The sequence below is a fragment of the Sebastes umbrosus genome, chromosome 11 (assembly GCF_015220745.1).
Source record: "Sebastes umbrosus isolate fSebUmb1 chromosome 11, fSebUmb1.pri, whole genome shotgun sequence".
In the NCBI taxonomy this organism is placed as follows: domain Eukaryota; kingdom Metazoa; phylum Chordata; class Actinopteri; order Perciformes; family Sebastidae; genus Sebastes; species Sebastes umbrosus.
This window is the reverse complement of record NC_051279.1, coordinates 1,796,652-1,817,006: the sequence shown is the minus strand read 5'-3', so window position 1 is coordinate 1,817,006 and position 20,355 is coordinate 1,796,652. Positions and strand designations below refer to the sequence as shown.

Sequence of the window (20,355 nt, the reverse complement as noted above, 5' to 3'; positions counted from 1 at the left end):
TCTGGACAACATTGAAGGCACCTTTTCCCTAATGGTTGCACATCCTTTGGCAACAATGATGGCCTCCAAACATTTCTTGTAGCCATCTATAAGCTTCTTGCACCGGTCTGCTGGCCAGTTTAAAACAGTCTGCTTTTATCCCTTTCAACTCTCCTTTTATGCCTTTGGATGTGTGCTTTGGGTCTTTATCATGCTGGGGGACCCATGATCTTTGACCCAAACACTGGGGGAGCACATTTCGTTCTAAAATACCTTGGTAATCCTCTGATTTGATTCCTTTAATACGGTATAGGTCTCCAGCACCAGAGGCAGCAAAGCAGCCCCGCAACATTGTGGATCCGCCACCATGTGTAAGGTAGGGTGTTCTTTTCCTTACAAGCTTCATTTCGGTTGCCTATAAACAAATCGCTGGTCTGGTATAGACCAATAAGTTTGTTTAATACTCATTTAATCTTACACCTTTTTATGGGATCACTGTAGATGGCCTGTATAGCCTTCCATTTACCCCATATTCAATAAGATTATGAGATAAACAATCCCTAGTGATCATATCAAAAGGTCAGGGATAGCAACTGTACATGGCGCTGTCTGGTAAAATGAGCATTGCTTAAAACGACTACTTTTTCCTCTGAATTTTGGCCCTTATGCCATATAAAACATATAAAATCATGCATTAGCTTTTCAAATGATCACTTTCAGGAAATGTAAAGTATAAATGTAGTGAAAAAATTCAACCCGCAAGTAAGGTTAAATTTGCCTCCCAGTTATTTATTTGGCTAAGTAGGCCTGAGCCAAAGAACAACACTGACTGAATGAAGTGACTCCTCCAGACACAGCTGAAAGTGCTTTGCAGCACCAAACATCACCTCAATTTGGAGAGTCACCTGCCTTCTGAGACCTTTCACTTTTACTCTGAATTTATCTACAACCCCATCACAACAGCATTTTTGAGCTTTGTCTCTTAGTGTGCTTGGTTGTTTGACATACAGTAAGTAGCAGCCAATTCTCCGGTGAATGTTCATGATGAGGCCAGACATAGCTGATGGCAGATTTGTGACCCAGCAGCAAAAGCCTCTATCTGCCCTATATCTGTGTGCTACGTCTAGTTGTTTTTTTGGCCAAGTTCGAAATCACTGCAGGGTGTTGAGAGCCGTTTAAAGATATCAGGGTGTCTAAATGGATTTCCTCTAACAGTCCGCACTGTTTGTGTATAAACCCAGAGCATTTTGGTTCTCATCAAAGAATCTGAACAGCGTGGCAGCGAGGTGGAGGTGGAGGCTACAAAGTTTGTTTTGCCCGGCAGCATTTTCAAGCTCATGTTATTAATCAAGCACATCAAATTAAAACATGACCACAAAGGTTATCGTTGCTAATTGAGTCAGGGACAACAATGTAAACCACATTCAATACACTCACTCACACACACACACACACACACACACAGACAAACACAAACGCTCAATATCTTACCTATGGCGTCGCCTTGTTCATGCACCATACTGGCCAGATCCTTCATGATTTGACTGACGTCCAGCATGTCTCTCTGTGGAGAAAACACACAGTATACTAATGTTACACCACTATTCAACTCAGTGTCATTATGTTGATGGTCTAGCCATCAGTTCTTATAAATGCCATCGATATCTATTGAAGGTACTAAATGAAAAGGTGGCTAGTAGCTAATGGTGCTAACAGCACTAATAGTGCAAACAGGTGTTATCAGCTGTAACCGCCGTATGAGCGTATAGTGCAGAGCGGCGATGACTACCTAGTCAGTGGGGCACACACATGCACTATAAGCAATGTGCAGCTGGACTGGCTACGTAAACAAAGCACAGAGAAGCTCTGATTCCAACACACACAGAGGGAGAGAGACTTCATTCTCTGCTCAGGTAGACACTACTCCTCTATATTTTTACATAGACAATAGTTGTTTGCTACTTTTTTGGATTAATGCAGAAAATCCGCTCTGTGGCAAACAAACGTTCATGATACTTACACCTTTTGTTCTGCAAGATAAACATGTGATCACCACTTTTCTGATTTTTGAAGTGTGAATGCACAGAATCGCCAGAAGTAAAAAGCTAACGTTAGGCTATAAACGAACTACACCTCGGTCGCATGAGCGAGAGTATACACGACGAGGCTTTAATGGCGGACGTGTCGGCGTGATGACGTTTAGTAGTCTCATTTAGCCACTTGTTGTGAAGTGGATGCGATGGAACAGGGGAGGGAAAATGCGACATCTAGTGACTGAATGTAATCCATGTTATCGATTGCACCTTAAATAATGATGCTAAATAATAATAAAACTATATACTAAATGGAATTCCAATTTAATAAGAACATAAATATACACATACATTAACACAACACTATCCCATACCGCCGTGGCACCATGCACCATGGCACGCCACCTTTTGTCCCTTATTCAGTGAGAAAGTTGGCATCCCTACCTGCTGAGCGTCTTGCTAGGTGACTACAGGATTGCTTTATTTGTTTTGTCTCTAAAATGTCAGCAAATAGAGAAAAATGCCCATCACAGTTTGATATATCAATAAATAAATAATAAATAAATATTCCAAAACCCAATGATATTAAATTTACCCATTCAAACAACTGAAGCCAGTGAACCTTTGCTAATTTTGTTTAATAATGTCTAAAGTTCTGGTGGTCTGCTCAAGATTAGTGGGATCTAAAAGATTTCCCCGGGACGCCGTATTAAACTACAGTGGTTTTTGATTATTATTTGGTGTCTTGTGCAACTTTAGATGCTAGACACAAAACCTCAGATGTGCAGCTTTAATATATGCATGGATTTGTAAGTTCCCTGTCCCTGTATAATTGACAAATTTGGATTTGTGTGTAATCCTAAACATTGTGTGCTTGGCTTGACTAAACTTAAAAAAAAAGCAGTTCAACGTTTTTGTTCAATTATTTCTCTGTCAGGGCACAGAGCAAACTACTAGCAGCTATGGTTGACCGCAGCTAATTCTCCGTATGCAGTCCCCAAGCTTTGAATCTGCTCTCAGTGTTTCAGCTCAAAGCAATATGAAAGCTTATAAAACCTCTGTCTATCTCCTGCTCACAGGTCCCCCCTCTCCTCCATTATGGCTCCATGCAATCACAGCTGCGTTTGTGTAGCCTAACCCACTGGGCCATCCATCACAGGTGGCACAGATTGCTGTGGAAACTGGCAGCCATCCTGCCACTTGGCAAAATCCATTTGAACTGAGCCAAAATGGCCCCTGGCAAACCTTGTGATGCTAAAGACTTTTTTATATTTATCTTTGGGCCGCCCTGTCTATCATGCCATAATAGAATAACAAATTTATTTTACCTGGCAACGTATCGGGCAATCAGGTCTCATTTCATCATAATGACATGAACAGTGTGTAACCAATTTAGTAAATATGTGTGTGGAAGTGAATAGGCAGCGAGAGAGACACGCACAGGGGGAAGGCAGAGATGTGATGGGTTGGGACCCCTGCCCGAGGGCTGAGTGGGTGGCCAGGCTCCGGGCCAACACTGTGCCCTTTTCCATATTTCATGGGCTTTAAATTCCACTCATCTAGCAGCCACTGGATGCTGGCACTGGGCTGGGAACCAGGACCGGAGATTTTTCTATTATATTTCCAACAACAGGTTTACTACAGGAGATCTTCTTCTCACCCAGGGCAAGTATATCAGTACTGCTCGGAGATGGTTTCTCCTTCAGTTCCCATGTGGACCTGATCAGGTGCAGGTAAGGAAGTCAAGTTTAGGGTTGCTTTGACACCCTTTAGTTTTGTCCACTTGGTTTGGAATAAAGAAAGAAGAGTCTGTAGTTTACATTGAAAAAGTGACAAAATGAATGCTCAACCCAGACAGTAGCCTATGCATGCTACCGTTGTTTTCCCCTCAGCACGTCACCTCGCCAGATCTCACAACGAGACTTCTCCTTGAGTGAGATTCTTTCCATAATGTCGGACACTTATAATAACAATCAGAGCCAGTCATGGCAAAAAAAATGAACACTTTTAGTGGACGTAAATGTAGGGGTTCTACTTTGGTAGGTTTTGGTTATTAGCAAATTAATTAATAAATAATAATATAATTATTAATATTAATAAAGATTATCAATAAACATTAATAATAAACGGGGCACCACCCTGGAATCAGGGACCAATGACCAAAACGTTAATATAGTCTCATTATATAGGCTAAACTATCAATTTGGAATGTTGATTAATAATTAAATTAATAACTATAACCAAAATAGATAGTAAAGGTTGAAGGATATCGGAGTTCTTGACATAGCAGAGGTTGGCAGTATTCACTCTTGTGCAACATTAAAGAGACCAGCATGTATATTCCACAAACATTTATTTACAAGTTAATAAAGGTTCAAAACACAATATTAATCTAACTAAATAACTAAACTAAACAAACCAAACAAAGTGTGTGTGTGTGTGTGTGTGTGTGTGTGTGTGTGAGAGAGAGAGAGAGGGGGGGGGAACAAGATGGGTTCTTGTCTCAAAATGTCTGTATGGCCTACAAACAAAATGGCGGGCACTGTAAAACTACAAAGATGGCTGAATCAAAGATGGCGGAATCAAAGATGGCCATCAGCATGTCACCACATGGCCTCTTTGTTCTTCTGAACCCATGTGCTCAGGAAGGACAAAGAAGGGGGGTGATGTGGGGGTTAAGATTATCTGAAGCTGTATGTTTATGTTTAACTAATTCACAGTTTCTGTATGTGATCTTAATGTGTGTTAGATATGCAGTGGGTTAGAAAAGATGGTTAGTTTGCATGCAAGACCTTGTCTATGTGAAGCATAAACTAAACACATCAGATGTGGCGAAGCCAGTTACCCAAAAATCAAATACAGATAAATCAACACAGTCAAACTCAATGAATAACATTAAACCAAATCAATACAAGTACTTTCTAGAAATCAAAGTTGGACAGTCTTGCTCAGCCCTGTGCGATTGCTAATGCTAAGGCCCGGTACGTTACCAATCCATGGAAGAAAAGGGTTTGTGATTCCATGTGTTGAAGTTGTGGTTCCAAGTCAAAGAGGTCGTTTTTGCTGTTAGTTTGGTGCTTTCTTTGCTTGATAGCTTGAAGTTAGCTGGTGGAAAGGGCAGAGCACTCGCGTCGTCTGCCGTTTGGTTCCTTGGTTGCAATGGCTGTTTCCTAACAGGCCATTGATCAGAACCAGAACTGTTTGCAAGTTCTGGACTTGAGAGCCGTTCACCTCAACCAGGTCAGCCTGGGTTGAGGAGATGAAGAGCAGAGAGAGCGCAGCAGCTCACCTCTGGCACGTCAGGAGAGATGAGCAGATGAGAAGAAAGAGTCGAAAGGGGAGGAACAAAGGACATTCCTCTGGTTTTGTTCTGTGTGAATTTCACACCTCTGGGTGAAATGTTACTGTAGCCAATGAGAGCTGAGATGAGTCCTGTGGTCAAGGATCAGGTTACTGAGGTCATGAGGTCACTTGAAACCAGCCAGATGCTGGGTCCCTACATAAATGACGGTGCCAGCTTGCCCCAATAGGATTACATTGCAGCAGCTGCCCTCTACGGACAGTCTCACAGCAGTTCATGAAATAGTCACAAATCTAATCTATTTGATTCGTGTACATAGACACAAATTTCCCTTTTTTTCGTGACACTCAGCCCGACTTTCAACAACGTATTTTTCATGCGTGTCAATTTCCACTCCAGTCTTTTCAAAATAAAACTACTTAGTTAGGTTTAGGAAAAGATCATGGTTTGGGTTACAGTAACTCCGTAAGTGCCGTAACTTAAAGGGATTGTTTGTAAGAATCAAAAATTGCTTGTTAACAGCGACACCTGTGGCCGTTAAGTCAACGAAAGTCAGCATCCTGTTGCTCGCGCTTGTGCTCGCTCTACATAGACATGAACAAGCATCGCTCAAAACAGTGAGGCGACACACGTCAGCTAAAAGCACAATATCACTCTATATTTCAGCTGCTTGGCAGTAATGTTAGCTGACCAGACCAAGGTCTCTCCATGAATCAATGCTGATCCTAGTGTTGGCTTTTCCTGCTTCAGCCTCCCGACCGCGGCCGGAGGGAACAGGGGAGACGCCGGAGTTTTGGTCGGAGACGATAACGTTTCCCTCTGCGGAGCCCCGTCACTTCACAAGACACGGGAAACCTCTGTTGGTCTGGAGGAGCTGCAGCAGTTATTTCTGCACAAATGTCCACTGAACATTCACTAGATATTCTCAGAGCTAAACTAACTTTTCTGCAGTGTGGAGTGTGCATGCATGCACGTGAGAGGTGGAGCGAGAGAGCGAGAGAGCGAGAGCGAGCGCGGTGTGTGAGTGAAGGCAGGCAGAAGAGCAGAGTACAGCAGAGACTTTGGTCCTGGAGACCAAAGCTACTGTCTCCCCCGCGTCCTCCGACCGCGGCCAACACTGTTTAACAGACGGGCTTCACTAGATACAACCAAGAGGTTTTGGTGCTTCACTGTAGTTTGTGTTGGAGTCTGAGTCTGAACAGCGTAGACACACGGGAGCGTGCATGGGACACCGACCATGATGATTTATACGTGTAAGAAGTTACAAACAGTCCCTCTAAGTATGTTAATATGTTTGAATACTAACTGCTAAAACAATATAGGCCTACTATGACAATTAGCAGGTCAACTCATTCATTAGAGACTTTTGGTTGTGGCATTCTGCATCATCAGTGCTACACTGACCCATGTGGGGAAATTAAATTATTGAAGCACAAGTCACGCTGAACTTTACTGTAACTGATGTCTTTATTTTTTTTAATGCTGATTTTCCCGGTGCTCACAAAGATCAGATGTAGTGGTAATGAGCATTATGTTAGTCCAAACTGCAACTGGAAATCTAATGTCATGGACAATGATGGACAGCTATAGCATTACAATAAGGCTTCATGTTCTGTAATGTTATGAGGGGATAGTAACTGTGTGGCTGTTTCACTCACTTTTTAACAACGTTTTACTTTAATATTATATATCAGAGTAAAAATCCTCACACTAACACACGTTACCATGGTTGGATGTCACTGTGGATCTTTCACAATTATATAGGAGATTGCTTCCTTCACAGTTGAAGAGCAGATAGATCATGCAGTCTACTTCTCACCACAAACAATACCAGAGTTTGCTTGGAAACGGAGCGAGAGCCACCTTTCCAGGTGGTGTTTTGTACGGCTGTTTTGGTCCAGTTCAAATAACAGCTTTGACTCCAGCCTAAATGAACCGGACCTAATGGTGAAACGCACCAGAGTTTGTTTGAATTGTACCAAACGGGAGGCCTGTTAAGTATTCTTCCTTCAGACACTGAGGGGCAGATTCACAAAGATGCTGATATCACAGTGAATAGTGCATCATCTTCAACAGCTATCTTCCAAACTATGTCCATGAAGTTTTGCAGTTGAGTGCAATTTGCCCTTTTTTTGCATCTGATTGTAATTATCCATGTGGCAAAGTATATTTGCACTTGACGCCGATGTGTTGGTTGTGAGGATGTGAGAGACACCTTTTGAGTTTATTTAATACCTGCAGTGTTCCTGCCGAAGCAGAAACGATAAGTGTGCCTCCCCATTAAGAGAGACATACTGTATTTACGCACGAGGCACAGCAGCGTAACTTCATTGATTATTTTAATTTCTCTTTTTTTTCTCATGTATTTTCAAAGGTGATATGTAGGGGAGGGTTATTCGTTCATTTTTCATGACACAAATGTCATTGCATCCTGTCACTGTAATGTAGTGACTGCATCCCAAAAGAAATGAGATTGAGCAGACAGCTGTAGTTAACACCAACTCTCTAGATTTAGGCTTTTAATACCAAGTCCATTTCTCTGACTGTCTAATAATGATGCGAATGGGTTTACATTGCAGTTAGTTGAAGGGTGCATTGTGCATTGGTACCAAGACACGAGGGGCCGCTGCTCAAGCGTCGGTATTTGACGCCCTGGGAGTGAGACCAGGCTGAATACAAGCAAGAGTGGGGAAAACCATTCACGTCGGCCTCCGATTTGGACGTATGAGGAAATTCTGACACTATAGTATCACCCAGTTGGTTAAAAGAACTACAGAAATACAGAAGTGTCAACCAAGTGGTTGAAAAAAATGACTGCACAGCCACCGTCAGCGGTAATTACATCTAAATGAAACACCAGGCTTTCACCCAGGAACCAGCTCTTTGTGTCCCGTGTAAAACTAGAAGTCAACGTTAATTTACTTGTCACATAGCTTCCGTACTTAAGTAACGCCATTATCGTAGTTATTTTAATCTAAAACCACGATCTTTTCCTAAAGCTAACCAAGTAGTTGCCTAAACCTAACAAAGTTTTTTACTGTGAAGAAGGAACTTTATTATGAAAAGACTGTATGCATGTAACGTGTGGAAATTGACACGTGTTGCTGGACATTTGTAGGAGAACGCACGAAAAATGAGGAATAACTTTTTGTAAGATATCATACAAACCGTTGGATGAGGATACGTTGACCAAGGAGACCGCTGTTCATGTCTTGTGTGAAACGTCAAAAGTTTTGTTACGTAGCTTACATACATATTTGAACCCAAACCACGATCTTTTCCTAAATCTAACCAAGTAGATTTGTTGTGTAAGTAAACCTACGTTGGAAGTTTATTTTGAAAAGAGACCGTAGGCACGTAACAAGCAGAAACTGTGTTTCCTGTGTACACAGATGTTTATTTTGTTAAAACACTATGTATGTAACAAGCAGAAACTGACACGCTAATCCCTGAATCCAAATCTGACGCTAGAGTAGTACCGAGAGCGTCATAGGGCCACTGACCAAGCTTTGGTATTTGATGAGTTGTGAGTGAGAAAGTGACTGTTAATATAATGACTGTTTTCCCATTGTTCCCATTTTGCATGACACGAATGCAGCATTCGTGTAAGTCCAGCTGAGTTTCCTCAACACTGCAGCACATCATGTTTTTCATCATAGTCATGGAAAAATTGGCAAGAGAACGTAAAAGGACATTATTTGTGACTGATTCACCCTGAATCTGCAGCAGCTCCAAGGGGCAGCGCTCTACAGCGACCCGGACCTCACCTCCCTGTGAGCGGCGCATGCAAAAAAATGAACTTCCTGCACAGAGAACAATAGTGTGTCATGGAACATTTGTTGCATTCCACAAATCGTTATGAGTCAAACTGGCCCTCAGTGCTGACGCTCACCTCCGCCGGTCTCCTGTCAATCCTGCTGCTGTTGTTATTGTGTGTGACTGATGAAAAGAACACACTTGAAAAAGTGAAAGGCTCCGACGCTCTGTATATTTTCACAAAACTAAAATGTCAGACTGCGATTCAGACATCTGTTCCATCTGACACCGGGGCCACTGCAGAGACAGCAAAAACACAATTAAAGTTGAGGCCAAGATAAATAAAAAATAAATAAATAAATAAAAATCGCAAAAACAAGCCTGGCGGCAGCATCTGATTGGCACCTCTGTCGCCAGCGCTGCATGCTTCGTATTTCTCCAGTCACAAGGATCTGTCTGATACTAGCTGATATGAACACTTGTGGGAGAGACTGCAGCTCGATCCAAAGCTTTGCAACCTGCAGATCGCCTGATAAAGGATGAGCAAAAAAGGGGAAAAGTGACTTCTCTTTCCTGTTATTTTCATGCTCATGCTACCTAGAGATTGTTCTATTCCTCCACACAGAAATCAGTCCATGAGCATCTGCTGTGTGATTACTTTGTGTCTTGAAAACCCACACTTTCTTTATTTAAAGTCAAATTTGCTGGGCACAGTTTGATACCTTTCAATGAATCAGCACAATGAAGATGATTTACAATCCAATATATGACAGCGAGCAGCAGGGATTAGAGAAAGTGCCACATGCAGAGCATGATCCTCCCAGGAAGCTTTTCATACAAAGATTGCAGTTTACAGAGGCCGGCAGCATGCATGCTAATATGCCATTCAGTCTTAGATGGCAGAGCAGTGACGAGACAAACGGCCATGCGTGGAGGTCTCCTCTTGTGCCTGCAGAGGGAAGTGTGGCACAGCAGAGCCTCCTATCAGCCTCTTTGAGGTGAACCGGCTTCGGTAATAAGAGCTGATTAAGTATGCAAGTCAGCTGCGAGGAGGGAAAGCGCTGATAGACAGCACGACCCTTGAAGAGGCGTCAGGGAGATTTAAGGCGTTTTCACACCTTGTTCGCTCGGAGAAGTTACTCGGAACTCTTGAAGTGCTCTCAGTTTGCTTCTTTTGGCCAAATGAGAGCACAGCAATCAGAGCGAGACCTCGCTGAGAGAGAAGTCGCTCAGAACATTCTCAAACCAAATTGACACCTCCTCTGGACTCCGAACGTGATCAGACTGTGATCAAACTACAGAAAGCACTTGTCACCATACGCTGTCTGTTCACGGGACCAGTGCAAAATAAGAGTGACGGGAGCTGTGTGACAGATCGCAAACAGTGTTTCTCAGCCGTCTCCTGCATGTTACGCTGTTTTTAGGTGCTGAAAATTGGAATGAACCCATGGAGCAGTTAGCGGGATTTTTCTCTCTGTTTTCTGTAAGTGTGATTTACAACACTTAAAGAGTCATAGAAATTAAAGTATGGTATACTTAACATTTAATTCAAATCAATTAAAAAGTAATTACATTATAATATATTGAGCAACTGTCGGCATCACTACTACTACTATATATCTTCAACTCAACTTTCTCCATATCAAGTGACCCGGTAAATGAATCCAAACTGCATGGCTGAAAAACCCAGAATTTATTATCTGTATACCAAACAGAACATTTTGCTTTTTTTTTCGACATTTTGCTGCCTTCAAATAAAAATATATGTAATTTATATTCGAGTATTAAAGCTGCAGTGGGTAGAATTGGAGCAAATGTGGTTTATAAAAGTTCTTTTTTTAAAACGGTCACTATACCCTGACAGTAGTGCATGAGACATGTAATCTGAAAAAAAAAAAAAAAATCACATGCCTTTGTGTCCTCCGGTGCTCCTAACGGCATCTGCAAGATTTCACAGACCGGAGGAAAACAACCAATCAGAGCCGAGCTGTAATAGAGTATATCTGTAGAACAGTCTGACATTGTCATGCCAGTGCTGTTGCCAACGGATGAGAACAGTGGAACATGTGCTGTGTTTTAGTGTTTTAGAGGGTAAGTTGTTGTGTATCTCAGGTGTAGACTGGTTTAGGGAGCACATCAATTGACTCTGTCATATCAAGTGCGATTTGACTGCGTTCAGTGACGTATCCGCTCTCCTTCGGCACATTAGTCATCATTCGCTGTCAACGCTTGTCATTTCAAGTCCCTTCTGTTCCTGCTGCATACTGGCAAATCCATAGCCCACAAGGGGGGGAAGCTATTTCTTTACTATGTGCTGAGCAGCTCAGTGCAACTCTGTGCTCCCAATCAATCCTGAATATAGATCAGTCTGCAGCCTCACATGAACTCAAGTTGAACAAAGCAACATTTTTATGTAAAAACCCAGACATCTTATCAGTTTAAATCACACAGCGGGGCTGCAACGGAGACAAGTGTTCCAACCATTAGATGAGGTAGATAGGAGCAACACTATACTTGTATTCAGATGGTTCCTGACAAGAAATCCTCTCAACACACACTCACAGGCACTGAGGCAAAACAAAAGACTGGCTGTCTCCTTCACAACAGACCTCTTCATCACCTCCACCCCCGCTACATATGAAGCACATATGTGGGTCTGGGATGTAACTTATGATTCCTTGGTATTACACGTTATGAAATAAATCCCTCCAGCATATTACATTTAAAGGCAACGTATCCTCATACAACGGTTGGTATAATATCTTATGAACAGTTATTTTCTTTGCTTTTTCCTATGAATGTCCAGCAACACAAACATGTATCAGTGCGTCTGCGCAAGCTTCTGCGGTGTTTAGAAAACTACTTGGTTAGGTTTAGGAAAAGATCGTGGTTAGGAAGGTTTTGGAGGAGCGGCTGCTGCGGGCGCAGAGCTCTCCACCTCCACCCCCGGGCTCCGACTGCAGGTCGAAGGTGGCAGCAAAGCCGGATCTGGGTCTGTCCGCGGCGTGCTGCTCGCTGCCGGAGGCCCCACTTGTGTCTGAGTCTGAAGGAGTTTCTGGCGAATCTGCATGATTTCGACTGATTTCACATGGAATCCAACCCGGTGGCACAGATGAAGCATTAAGAATAAGTCTAAAGAAGCAACCAATCTTCTCACTGATGGTCTTGTTTACTTATGTATGTCATATAGGGCTCGATCTTACACCCGGCACAAAACGGCGCACAGGTGAACATAACTGTCATTGCTATTTTCAGACCGACACAGTTGTCATTTTTCACGCCCGGTGCCCACGTTGTGTAAGTGGCAAATGTTCTTGCGCCCATCTGTGCACCAATGGGCGTGTTGGTCTTAAAAAATGAGGTGTGGTCAGGTGCTTTGTTGGCGCATTGCTATCTTGAGGCAGCAGAAAGCGATCGACCAGCAAAAACCTGGTCTAAAGTCTGCCACAGTATTTTCCTGCTATTAAAGGATCCATTATTCAGATAGTAAGATGCGTCTACAGGCAGGTTCACAACACGCGTACACTCTGCTTGTTACGCACACAGGGACGCAACAGCAGCGCTCCTCCTCCTCAGTTAAACACAGTGTCGGCGCTAGAACAATGTTTTTATTTATTTTAAGGAAACAATAAATTCAGGCAGCAGGTGACGGTTCAGAATATAATGAAGAGAGGCTCTCAGGCATTCTGTATTACTCAACCTGCAGCGCTCACTGGGGTTACCGCCGTGACCAGAGAGATCACGGTGCACACACGCCTCAGTGGCATCTCCTCCCATCATCCCTCTGTGTGGGAGAGTGTAGACGTAGGCTACTTCAAAGTTTGCGGGCCTTCTCCCCCTAAACGGCGGCGTTTTGAGGCTGATGGATCCGGGGCGTTATGCACCATCTCTCCAGCAGCGCCAGGCTGCAAGCCCATGCGTAATGCAGCTTCGGAGGATTCCACTCAGCCGGTTCGAGCCCCACGTGGGTTGCATCGGACAGTAATACAGTTTTCATTATTTATCAGTATCAATGTTTATCATATTTAGCCTCGTGCTTATTTTACCTATGATTAATTAAGAGACTAAATACAACCCCTTGTGCCCCTTGTGCCTTACTTTGCACCCAGATTATTTGCTGCTTAATTAGCAGAAGTGTAGCTGGACACGCCCTAAATGCACTTGCGCCATGCACTTTAGACCACGCGCTATAGATTGTTTAAATAGATGCCCATAGACGCATTAGTATTGCATTGAGACTGTTTCATAACCAGTTCATCACAATAACTTTAAGTACAGAAGTTACCTGACAAATAAGTCAATGTTGACTTCTGGTTTCACATGGGACACGAACAGCGGTCCTGTTTGTTTGACCCATCCATCCATCCCGACGTCCTCCCATACGCTGACTTTGTCACTCTTTATACTACGTCACCTGTCCTGGTTCACGATTACGTGGATTACATATGAATTGATTACTGTGTACTATATACTGTACAATTTACAGCACATCACTTTTCGAAGGTATAGCTACGAACAATATGAGAACAGCGTGTTGAAGGTTACCTCAACTCACCTGCACCTGAAGCATTTAGTGATATAATTATATTCCCTACGTGGTGTTTCCGTGCTTCAGTGAGGAGACAGAGACCTGCCGCCTTTGCTACTTAATTGAAAGCGGAACATCAAATTATGACTTGCTAACATGTTTCAGTGGAAGTACACTAAGTGAATTAACATGAACTATACTGCAGGAGCTGGGTAATCACTGGCAGACCTCTACTCTCTGTTATGTCTGGTAAGGTTCATTTCCATGTCACAGATGTCTTCTGAATGAATTTTGGACTATCAATTCACCAAGTACCCAAAGCTAGTAACAGACAACAACTATGCAACAGGCTAAAGAGATTTACTTGACGGATGGTTTACCACTGTACGTTTTATAAGAAGAATTGGATATAAACACGACTAACTGTGGAAATCTTCTCGTCTCCTCTGGCTGATAAAAAATGTAATAATGTGTGATTAATTTGCGGATAGATATTTTTTACACTAGTATTTTCAAACACATTTGGTGAATAAAGCATGGTGTCTGGAGGAGAGCTGTGTATTCTAAATTTGATGGACTTACATCGGAGCTTATACTAGTTTGCACCTCGCTATGTGTGCATTCAAAATAGTTAAAACACTCAATAAAATATGTATATGACACATACAGTATGTATACAAACACAATCCTGCTAGTAACAAATTCTGTACTTAATTAACTCATAATCACAGATTCCTTCCTTTAACATATTTTACCACTGTTATGCATATATATAATATATATATATATTGTATATATTATATATACACAATATTTAAATTAAAAAAGAAAAAGTGATGCATCTGTAAACATGAGTTTTGTTGTGACAGCTTATTCTGGGAAACATCCACTGAGAACCAATTTAGCCCCGCAGCTGGAGGCCAGACCAATCAGCAAACTGTGGTGAGTGTTTGGATGATGACTGTTTGTTTGTTGATCAGTATTCAAGGACAATTATTACTTATCTTCATATTAGATTAAAAAGAGATTAAAAAAAAAAAACATCAGTAAATGTCATTCTATTCAAAATCAGATTTCCTGGATAAAGTTAAAGGAAGTGAACAAACTGGGGAATTGGAGACCGGTTTCTAGAATGTCTGCCGTGTTGTTTGAAAGTGGAAGACCAATGACAGCCCAGTGAGTCCAACCAAGTATAGGAAGGGTTCATGTTGATATCTGTAGTAACTGAATGATAACAATGCATAGTTATAGAAAGATATGGCTGACCAAAGTGGCTTGGACAAACACGTTTATCTGCTATTCTCTCTCATGCTCAGTCATTCATCCCCCTCCCACACCACCCCAATCGCACTCTCCTTGATAAGTGTGCTTAATGCTGATATGAAATTCTCCCCACATCTCCCACCCCGAGCCCAAAGGCATCGGGCAACAGGACACAGTGTCACTGCCACAGCAGAAAAACCGTTAAGCAGATTTACTTGCACGCTTACTGGTGAGAAAAGGGGGGAGGAAAAAAAAAATGATGACATTTTTCCCACACCGGCTGCATGAGAGACATCTCTCTCTTTGCCCTTACTGAATAAACGGTTTATATATGTAAAATCATGTTTCCTCACCGGCGGTAGCCCAAGGACCTAACACCCCTGAATACGATAACGCGACGCCAGCAGCGGGGCCTGAAGGGCAGCGAGGGGACCGAGCTGAAAATATTCGAGGCAGAGGTTAGAGTCTGCTCAGGCTCAACCTGCTTCCTCTTCTGTGATTTCTAAATAACAAGGATTGAGGCAACAAATGACATTTAGTCCTGTTACTATTAGCGAATAGCTTTGTGCACTTGTACTTTTTGCCACACACGTGGTGTGCCTAAGGGCCTGTGAATCTGTCCATCTGTCCATCCCAACAAGTCCTCCAAATGAACCACAACAAAATGCATTTTGTGGTCCATGCCCTCGAGAACACATAGAAGCGTTTTCTGATCTAACGCCTCGATCAGCAGGATGACATCATTCGCCTCCTAAAAACCATCACACTTCACTGTTGGAAAAATAAATCTGTTTCATGATGTGACAAAGTTTTAGACACGAAAGCCACTTTGTTAAAGGGAGTGTTAGACGGGAGAACCGCCACTGGAGCTAAGCAATGTACTGCTGCGGACGCCACGTTAGCTCAGGACCGAAAGTCCAACACGTTCTCATCCCAACTCGTCATACTAAGTTTTTGTCAGAACCCTCGACGTTACATTTTTCGGTTGAATAAACACGTGCTTAATGTTGTGAATTAAACAAATACACTTGCTAAGCATTGGGCAACAATACCGCTTAGGAAAAAACAACATGGTTGGGTTAGAAGTTACTACGTTTTTACAGTGCAAATGTGACTTCACGTCGTGAACACGGGACACAAACTAACAGCTGATTGTAAAGTGAAACGTAACACACGTCTCCTGGATGAAAGCCTTGTGTTTGTTGGACCCATCCAGCTCCCCTCCCACCCGCCCTGCGCGTCTCTTTCACTCTTAAACTACGTCACCACGGCACTTTCTCTGAGTGTTTCCCTTTAGTAGTTATTGGAAAGCCCAGAGTGTCTCTTACCGCCGCTGAAGGGTGCCTTGTGCGGCGCTATCAAACGCAGACGCCCGTGACAAAGCCTCTGTGTTTTAACGCCCTGAGAATGAGAACGGGCTGGAAAGTTACACAGTAACACAAACTAACTAACTGATCGATGCAGCGGTAGACCAGAAACTCCCGTGTTCTGAGAGGTCAAATTACTGGTTTTGTGAATGTAGCTGGTGGCTTTGAAGAGAGCGCTATAACTGCTTTATTTCCCTGTCAGAAAGGGCTGCGTGACAGCGAGGGAAAGCTGGGAAAATATTCTAAATATAGCGTACACTTAAACTGATTGATTGTTTTAGGTGGCTAAAATATCTTTAATAGTAGGGAAACACCGTGGTTTGGGTTACAATCACTTCTTCATTAAGGTTAGAGGTTGCAATGATAAAAACATGATTAAGGTCATGGAATGATCATAGTCATACAGTGATTGTGGATTGTGTGTATTTAGTAGTGGCAGAGAAAGAAAGAAAAAAGTGAAAAGTCCCTTTCTTTGACATCATGATTCACTTCATTATATTTTAATTAAAATGTAATTAAACCTCAGTCCTCCCAATCCTTCGACATTGCATGTGAAATATAATATTTTGAGAATTAAAACTTGGAACTGAGTTATCTTTCATTAAACAGAAATTTACACCAATACGTTTACCTCTACTTCAATTAAATCTCAGCAAAGTGTCAGAGCTTGTTAGCTGGATATTTTATTACCGTTAGAAATATTAGGAATACGTTAATTTAACCTGCTGTGCTGATTATCTTCTTGTCTGTGTCTTACTAACTGTAAGAGAAAGTGTACAGTGTGAACAGCGTCACTCGTTAGGAGGAACCTGAAGCCTGTGTTAGTACGCTTTAGTGGATAATTAAGTTTGAGTTGAATATCAGAGTTTGGATTTCACAGAAGGCTGATATTCTCATTATCTAGAGGGAGCCAGCTAGCAGTACGTGATCTGCCATCATGCTATTAGCTTCAGTGTGTAAATAGAGGAGAATCAATATGGCCGTGATTGCCGGGGTTAATAACACATGCTTTTGCTAATAAACCACTTTCTCTCCGATCCTTTCTGCTGAGGGGTGTAAAAGTTGTAGTGTTTGTCTACTGGGATGATTTATCTGGCGGTGTTTCCCACTATACCTGTCTTCACTCAAGGGTAAACGCTGTGGATGGATTGTCCCGAGGACACATTGGTAGGACAGACACGCTTTGCTGTGGGCCTCCTTTTTTTTCCTCTTTCTACCGAGCCAGGTGTTGTATTCAGATTCCCCTTGAAAGCTGTCCTCTGTTATGCCTTTTTTTTTTTATGAATTCCTTTTTGATGAAATGATCTCCTGTGCCAGAGCATATAAAGTGCAGCTGGGGGGTGACAGTCTAAGGGGCGATGGGATGTGCAGAAAGTGCTGCAGAGGCTGGATACTAATATTCTGAATATTTCATGTCAGAACATGTGGAGTAATATATATATATATATATATATATATACATATATATATATATATATATATATAACGTTACTCAAGGACAATATGTCCACAAATTCAATTACAAACAGGGTGGCTCCCTGGACGGCTATGAGCCCCTCCAGAGCCATATTAGATATATTATATGTTATATATAAAACAGAGACTGTTTGTAAGATTCAGAAATGTCTTGTTAACAGCTTCACCTGTGTCCGTTAAGTCAACTAAAGTCAGCGTCCTGTTGCTGGCGCTTGTGCTCGCTCTACATAGACATGAAGGAGCATCGCTCAACACAGTGAGGAGACACACGTCAGCTAAAAGCACAATATCACTCTATATTTCAGCTGCTTGGCAGTAATGTTAGCTGACCAGACGAAGGTCTCTCCATGAATCAATGCTGATCCTAGTGTTGGCTTTTCCTGCCTCAGCCTCCCGACCGCGGCCGGAGGGAACAGGGGAGACACCGGAGTTTTGGTCGGAGACGATAACGTTTCTCTCTGCGGAGCCCCGTCACTTCACAAGACACGGGAAACCTCTGTTGGTCTGGAGGAGCTGCAGCAGTTATTTCTGCACAAACGTCCACTGTACATTCACTAGATATTCTCAGAGCTAAACTAACTCTTCTGCAGTGTGGAGTGAGCAGCATGCACGTGAGAGGTGGAGCGAAAGAGTGAGAAGGAGCGCGGTGTGTGCGTGAAGGCAGGCAGAGGAGCAGAGGAGCAGAGTACAGCAGAGACAACTGACGTTGTATAAAGAGCGAGAAAGTCCACACCGGGCGGGTGCGAGGTACGGACCGCTACTAGGAGACCGCTGTTCATGTCCCGTGTGTTGATTTTATTTAACCTTAAGTTTTTGCCTTAGTTACTTCCAGTCACCATGACTGACCAGCTGCAGCCAGGACGCCTTGGCAGAGTTCACACATACATCCCCGTCTCTGAGGAAGGCTAAATTAACCTCCAAACACATCAGAGCTTTTCCAGAGAGATGGGGACTGATAACGATGACAGACACTTGGCTCTCTTGGTCCTCTGGGAGGAGAGCGGTGAAGAAAAGTGAGGTGTGTCGGGACCAACAGCAAACACTGCTGATATAGTGGTATGAAGGAATGGAGGGGGGGTGCATGGATGGCAAGAAGCGAGGCTGGTATGGAGGTGAAAAAGCACATTGTCAGATACTATCACTCTCCCCAAAGGAACAACGTCAAGCCCCTCAGCACCTGCCTGAGCGCTGACTATGACATTTATCCATGCTGCTGTGACTAAAGCGCCGGCCAGACGACCCTGTCTGAACACCAAACATCTGACTGGCCCATCTCGGCGGCAGCGCTGAAATGAAGCTGTCATTCCTGCCGCGGCTCTTTCACTCTGTGTCACTCTGCCGGGAGAGATTGATGCTCTTCCTTTTTTTTCTCCCCTCTCCTATTCAGCTCCAGCGGTGGGATTAGCCCTTTTTTGAGACGTTGATGAAGTTCAGACAGCTCCAACTGGGCACAGAGATACATCTTCATTATGCTGTAAAGTGCTCCTAAAACATTATCATTAGTCTTCAAACCTCTGGATAGCAAAAATGCCGGACTGCCACGTTATAGGCGTGTCCTTTTAAAAGCAGACTGCAGCACCGTGTGTCTGGCTTCTATCTGCTTTGATTCAGCCATATGGTTCTGAGATGGCTGACGAAGCTTTACAATATGCCTTCAAAGGTTTCATCAGTAGATTTTGCACAAGCAGAGAAGCATGATCAATAAAGCCCAGACCTCCGGAGTGCTGTCGGACCATACACATCAAATCTACCCACTGAAATGAAGACCCACTGCTTTGTGGAAGGACAAATGTTTAAAACCATGTGTCATCATGGCTACATAATAGGGCTGTCAATGGTAATGTAATAATAACGTGTTAACACAAATCACTAATTTCTTTAACGCATTGAAGCCAATTTTTAGGTTGTAGCGGGCTCAGTGTTAAAGCTAGAGTGAAGATACTGGTATCATGGTACCAACCATGTCAGACTAGCTTGTTGTGAAAGAGGCTAAATAACGCTCCAAATTTACGCTTAACTTTGGCGAGGAAAAACTGTCATGGCCATTTTCAAAGGGCTCCCTTGACCTCTGACCTCCAGATCAGTGAATGTAAATGGGTTCTATGGGTACCCACGAGTCTCCCCTTTACAGACATGCCCACTTTATGATGATCACATGCAGTTTGGGGCAAGTCATAGTCAAGTCAGCACACTGACACACTGACAGCTGTTGTTGCCTGTTGGGCTGCAGTTTGACATGTTATGATTTGAGCATATTGTTTTATGCTAAATGCAGTACCTGTGAGGGTTTCTGGACTATATCTGTCATTGATTTGTGTTGTTGATTGATTTACAATAATAAATATATATATACATAAAGAAGCATATTTGCCCACTCCCATGTTGATAAGAATACTTGATAAATTTCCCTTTAAGGTTCATTACATTAAGTTACATTATGAACAGATAAAAAATGTGTGATTAATCGTGATTAAAGCCCTATTAGATAATAAAGATAAAAACACCAACTCATGTCAACAGGTCTAACAATCACACACACAGACTGGAAGTCAATACTTGAAGCACAAGCTTCTGTCTCACGTGACACTTTAGACGGCAACATCTGCCTCTCTCATTACACCTGGAATCACTTACGTTATTATAATACTGATA

At 42.7% G+C, this 20,355-nt stretch overlaps 1 protein-coding gene across 5 annotated transcripts in view; it reads right to left on the bottom strand.

The window, feature by feature from the left end:
- The window catches only part of tsnare1 (T-SNARE Domain Containing 1), a 153,342-nt gene that overhangs the window by 53,343 nt on the left and 79,644 nt on the right, over window positions 1-20,355 (bottom strand). For all 5 annotated transcript variants that reach the window (XM_037785345.1, XM_037785347.1, XM_037785346.1 and 2 more), the window contains exon 9: window positions 1,471-1,543. In XM_037785345.1, coding sequence (XP_037641273.1) covers window positions 1,471-1,543 — 73 coding nt within the window. The remainder of the gene's footprint in view (window positions 1-1,470; window positions 1,544-20,355) is intronic.